General features: G+C 53.0%; 3 protein-coding genes across 3 annotated transcripts; 1 reads left to right on the plus strand and 2 right to left on the minus strand.

Annotated features, from left to right (window-relative positions):
• The first annotated feature begins 493 nt into the window (after positions 1–493).
• Positions 494–2,406, plus strand: LOC127328306 (cytochrome P450 89A2-like). Its single transcript, XM_051354914.2, has 3 exons — positions 494–537; positions 645–705; positions 949–2,406. Exons 1-3 carry the CDS (start codon positions 494–496, stop codon positions 2,404–2,406), a joined length of 1,563 nt encoding a protein of 520 aa, XP_051210874.2.
• A 1,420-nt stretch (positions 2,407–3,826) lies between these two features.
• LOC139835426 (uncharacterized) lies at positions 3,827–4,180 on the minus strand. Its single transcript, XM_071825278.1, has one exon. It carries the CDS (start codon positions 4,178–4,180, stop codon positions 3,827–3,829), a length of 354 nt encoding a protein of 117 aa, XP_071681379.1.
• A 33-nt stretch (positions 4,181–4,213) lies between these two features.
• Positions 4,214–5,083, minus strand: LOC139835427 (uncharacterized). The gene has a single exon (XM_071825279.1). The coding sequence runs from the start codon at positions 5,081–5,083 to the stop codon at positions 4,214–4,216; it is 870 nt and encodes a 289-aa protein (XP_071681380.1).
• Between the last annotated feature and the right edge of the window lie 915 nt (positions 5,084–5,998).

Genomic DNA, 5,998 nt, shown 5'->3' on the forward strand with positions numbered 1-5,998 from the left:
TTTTTCACACGGGTTTCAAAAGTAAAGAAAACTCGAAATTTTAACGTCGGTGTTTGTGAATCGGTTTCACATCTTATTTAGACTTTTTTCACATCGGATTCAAATATTTTCCCAAGAGATTTAAAAGTAAAGAAAACTCAAACTTTTTTGTCGTTGCTTTAAGATTGGTTCCACATCTTATTCAAACATTTTTCATATCGGTTTCACAATTAAAGGAAACTCAAAATTTTGATATCAATCTTTTTAGAATGGTTTCAGATCTTATTCAGTATAAGTTCCTATTTGGTTTCAGACAGGCTACATAAAAATTCCCCAAATGCAGTCATCAGTACAGAAAGTTTCAAATTTCGCATGTAGACATCACAAATCACATCTGATTCACATACATTTTAAATATGTTTCAGATGAATTGGAGTATTCTTAAAAAAATCTAGATCAAAAGGCTGAAAAAATGAAATCATGTAAACTGAAACATCAACACAAAAAAGAAAAGATGTGCAATCTTGAACAGACTGAGGCTGATGTTGGCAACGGAAGGCCAGCACGAACCCGGCGATTTTACAGGCGTCGGTAGGTGCCGGCGTCACATCGACCCTTCCCTATCGCTTTGAGATTGGTGAGCTCTTTTAGGCAACTGTTTGTAGCCACCATACCTTCCTCGTCAAGGACGGCCGGCACCTACCGATGCCTGTGAAATCGCTGTTTGTAGCCACCATACCTTCCTCGTCAAGGACGGCCGGCACCTACCGACGCCTGTAAAATCGCCGGGAAGGCCGGCACCTGCCGATGCCTGTAAAATTGCCGGCACCTACCGACGCCTGTAAAGTGCTCACCAATCTCAAAACGATAGGGAAGGGTCGATGTGACGCCGGCACCTACCGACGCCAGTAAAATCGCCGGGTTAGTTGGAGGTGGCTTTGTGCATACTACATATATATAGGAACATAGGTAGAGTGGTACAGTACACAGCACTACGCACCACTGCTAGCAATGGAGCTCCTTATGCTCGTGGCTCTTCTCTCCTGCCTGGCCGCCGTCCTCTGGCAATGCACTCGGCGTTCCGCTGTCGAGGTCCAGCAGCCGACCATCGAGATCGGCGACGCTGCTGTCGCCCAACGCGCACTCATCGAGAATGCCAACGCCTTCTCGGACCGACCTCTGGCTCTGTTCCCCGTGATCCTGGTAACCGGGCGCCGCCGCCGGCGGAGCGACAACATAAGCAGTGCGCCGTACGGCCCGCACTGGCGAGTGCTAAGATGCAACCTCACCTCCAAGCTCTTGCACCCCTCCCGGCTCTCCTTCCTCGCCCCGCTACAACGTGTGGCCGTCCAGGACCTCCTCGCTGGCTTGTCCGCTCGCGACGAGGTGGTGGTTGTCCGGGACAGCCTACACGACGCCGTATTCGCCCTGGTTGCCCGTATGTGCTTCGGAGATGGCGTTGCCCACCGCGACGTGCGTGCCGCGCAGCGCGTCATGCAGGAGTTCGTGCTCGGCGTCGGGCAAGCCAAGGCCTACGCCGGCTCGAAGCTGGCCAAGCTCCTGCACTGGAGGCGGTGGCGCCGGTTCCTCGCCTCCCGCGGCAATATGGCGGAGGTCTTCTTCCCTATCATCGCCGCAGCAGGGCGCCGAACTTGCAAGGACGGTGTCTTGCCATATGTGGATTCACTCCTGGACCTCCGGGTGCCCGACGACGCCGGCGCCCGGCGCGCCCTAACGGACGACGAGATGGTAAGCCTCGTGTCGGAGTTCCTCGGGGCTGGCACCGAGACTGTGGTGGCTTGCGTGGAGTGGACCCTCGCTCACCTCGTAGCCCAACCAGAGGTCCAGAAAAGGCTGCAACGCGAGGTTGACGGTGAGGCCGGCAAGGGCAAGGGCAAGGGCGTGATGCCCATGCCCGACGAGCTAAGGCAACGTGGAATGCCGTACCTGCACGCCGTCATACTCGAGAGCCTCCGCATGCACCCGCCAGTGCCGTTCCTCATGCGCGACGTTCACGCCGAGGACGCGGCGGCGCTGGCCGGCAAAGCCACCGTAGTTACGCCCGCTGGCCTACGGGTTCACTTCATGCTAGGGGACATCGGCAGGGACAGCAATACGTGGAAGGATCCCGACGATTTCCGGCCAGAAAGGTTTTTGCCCGGAGGCGAGGCGGAGGACGTCGGACCGCTGCCGGGGCCCAAGGAGATCAGAATGATGCCATTCGGCGCGGGACGAAGGTTCTGCCCTGGTATGGGTCTGTCGATTCTGCACGTCAAGTTGTGCCTTGTTGCTCTCGTCCGGGGCTTCGAGTGGGCGCCAGTGGCAGGGCAGAACGTCGACCTGACGGAGCTGGACGGCTTCTTCAAGACGATGAAGAAGCCGCTTCGGGCGTGCATCACCAAACGCTTCAACGCAACTCGTCGGTGATGTTTAATTCTTTGATACGGCTTACCGCACAAATTTGTATGGCATGCGCCGTTTGGTCTATTTTCCGATCATTATAGTACTGTACTTGGATGTGTCTTTATGATATCTGAAAAATATATATATAATGGTTTTACTGAGTTTTCAACAAGTTTTTCTCAATGGTTGGTGCGAAACATCATGTCAAAAGGGAAAGGGTGTTGGATAATTAGGCAAAATTTACCCGATTAATTTCAGCATATTAAACATGATGACAATAATTAAAATTTTAAACATACTAGATGCGATAATCAACATAAAAAAATAGTACTACACACAGTGCAACTTCCATGACTAGAACTAGGATCGGATCACATGTCACGTATTGATCTAGTGTAGGCAGTGGTGGACCTAGGAATTTTGATTTGCCGGGGGCGAACGTTTTTGGGAGTTTTTAGCACAAATACAACCCTACTAGATCCTAGATGTCAAGCGCGCTTCGTCGGGAAGGTTCCCGCCGACGACCGTCGTATCGGACTGCCAACTTGCCGGCCTGAACTTGGCGGGCAACTGCGTCTGCTAGCTGGAATGGCAATTCGGTTCAGAACAAAAGTGAACAACACTAGTTTTTATTTTTCTTTGTTGCAATCAAACTCGACATGAATTTTCTGGTTCTCTAACCTTTCTTAATGTTTCTTCCGGAGAAAATGAGTAGACATACTCACTGAATAACCTATTGATACATACAATTCAGAAAATCTTAAATACTCCTCCGTCGAAAATAAGTATCTCAATTTTCTATAGATATGGAAATATCTACAACTAAAATATATCTAGATACAACGTAAGACACTTATTTTTAGATAGAGGTAATACTATAATATAGAAAAGACTATTAATACTTTGTAATGATTTTATTTCATCAACAAAGTGCCGTATTCTTAAAAAAAACTAGACTGTAGTCCCTCCTTTCGATGTGCAAATGCAATGGAAATGATGCCAAAAGAAAAACGATGCTTCTTGAAATCGTCCAACTCATCCATGGCACAGGACAGTGCTTCACAGTGAAATTATAAGACTGGTTGATCATGAAAAAAGATGGCTCCCGCTCCTGCTCCTGCGCTAGCACCCACCTCCCACCTCTAAGGCTGGTGCCAATGCATAGCCCCACTCTTACCCCGCCACGTCAGCTTTTTCCCTCACTCTCACCTTACTCTCACCTCATCTTGCCAATGCATGGGCTATAGTGAGAGCTCTCACTTCTCTCTCCTCCACATCAGCTTTTCTCTCTCCTCGACATTAGCTTTTCTTTTTCAGATTACAACATTAAAAATAATGCAAGGAAATTATTTTATTGAACTAAAATTGTTACCGATTACATCATAAAAAGAAATTACATAAAAATTTGAAAAAATTACATAAAAATTTGAAAAGATTACATAATCTAGGCATTATGAGCCCACACATGCTCAATCAAATCTTGTTGGAGCTGTGTATACACCGGTGAGTCCCTCATTTCGTTGTCCATCTGAATCCTGGCTGCTAGGCTTGGTGGTGCATGCTGGTGTACTGCAGGGCCGACATTGGACTCAACGGTCTCATAGGTGTGCTCCAAATTTGTACCACGCTCATCGTCGATGATCATGTTGTGCAGAATGACACATGCACGCATGATCAACCCAAGAGTACGCCTCGAGTAGGAGCGTCCCGGAACTGCTAGAATGTTGAACCTAGCCTTCAGCACTCCAAAGGCACACTCGACATCTTTGCGCCAAGCTGCTTGAGCAGCAGTGAACATTCGCTGCTTTTCACTTTGTGGAAGAGTAACACCCTACATGAACACCGGCCAGGAGGGGTAGATGCCGTCGGCAAGGTAGTAACCATAGTTGTACTCGTATCCATTCACCGTGAAGTTCACTACGGGTGCTTCTCCCCTAAGCACATCCGTGAACAACGGCGACTGGTTGAGTACATTGAGGTCGTTGTTGGACCCGGCCACTCCAAAAAAGGCATGCCAGATCCAGCGATCATACGACGCAATGGCTTCTAAGATTATGGTAGGGTGTTTGATGTCTCCCCTTGTGAATTGACCAGCAAAAGCCACTGGGCAGTTCCTCCACTGCCAATGCATGCAATCGATGCTCCCTAACATCCCCGGAAAGCCACGCTCCTCGGCTTTCGCTAACAGACGCTGAGTATCCTCGACAGTTGGTCGACGGCAAAACGTCTCCCCGTAACAGGCAATGATGCCTTCACAGAATCTATCTAGACAATCTGATGTAGTTTGTCTAGCTAACTTAAGCCACTCATCTATTGTATCTGCAGAGGCTCCATAAGCTAACAGACGCAAAGCCGCGGTAAACTTTTGTAGGGGAGAATGACCAGGACGGTTGAGAGCATCAACTCTTTGGGTGAAATACGGAGAGTATTCACCCAATCTATCCACAATGCGCAGAAAAAGGGATCGCCTCATCCGATACCTTCGCCAAAAGAAGCTCGGAGGATAGTTGCAGTCGTCGGCGAAGTAGTCCTCGAAGAGCCGATCGCTTGCACCCAGACGATCACGTCTGATGAACTCTCGGCGGCGTCGCGGCCGTCTTGGCTCCTCCTCCTCGTTCAGCATCTCCTCCTCGTACTCCGCCTGGAATGCATCGATCAGATCACCCTCTATTCCGTCGCTCGAACTGCTGGACGAAGACATGGCGTTGAGAGGAGTGGAAATGGAGAGTGGAGGAGATGAAATGGGTGTGGAGTGAGTGAAACCATATGGGGTTATTTATAGGGGGGGCTGAAATTTTAGGGTTTTTTGAAGTACCAACGGCAACCCCAACGGCTAGCTGAGGTGGACGAATCAGATCGCGCCACCTCAGCTACTACCGCCCCACTCCCGCCCCTCTCTCGCCCGCTCTCGCCCGCATCTCACCCCACTCCCGCCCGCCTAACGCCCCGCTCTCGCCCCGCTCTCGCCCCGCTCTCGCCCGCCCCTCTCTCGCCCCGCCCCGCCAGCGCGCCGCCCCGCCTATCGCCCCGCTGTCGCCCCGCTGTCGCCCCGCTGTCGCCGCGCTTGCCCCCAACGCGGGCGGTAGCCGGGCGGCAGCGGCGGCGGTACCGCCCGGCGCCAGCCGCGGCGCCCGCGCTCCCGTCCCGCCCCTCTCTCGCCGGCGGCGGGCGATACCGCCCGCTTGCCGCCCGCGTTGGCACCAGCCTAACCCCGCCGCCGCCGTGCCCTCGCCGGTAAGCTCCCCACCCTCTCCTCCTCCCAACCCCGGCTCCTTCCCGGCGTCATGTTGTCCGGCGACAGCTGCGGCGGCCGCGGCCCCAGGAGCGATGGATCTCCGACGGCGACGTCTCCACTTCCAGCTCGCAGAGCTACATCGAGGTCGCCTGCACGCCACCCCGCGCCGCCACGCCGCCGCCTCCTCCAGAGGCCGCCCCGGCCGCCCCTCGCGCGCCGGCCTCCACCCGCATCGGCCCCCGCTCCGAGGTGCACCACGTCCGCCGCGCCTTGCATGCCCGACGCCAACGGCGGGCAGCAACCTCAACACCGGCACCACCAGCGGCGCCGCCCCCATTACGCCGGAGACCACGCACAGAGCCACCGCAGCCCTTCTCCAGA

Source organism: Lolium perenne, chromosome 2 (assembly GCF_019359855.2).
Source record: "Lolium perenne isolate Kyuss_39 chromosome 2, Kyuss_2.0, whole genome shotgun sequence".
Taxonomy (NCBI): Eukaryota; Viridiplantae; Streptophyta; class Magnoliopsida; order Poales; family Poaceae; genus Lolium; species Lolium perenne.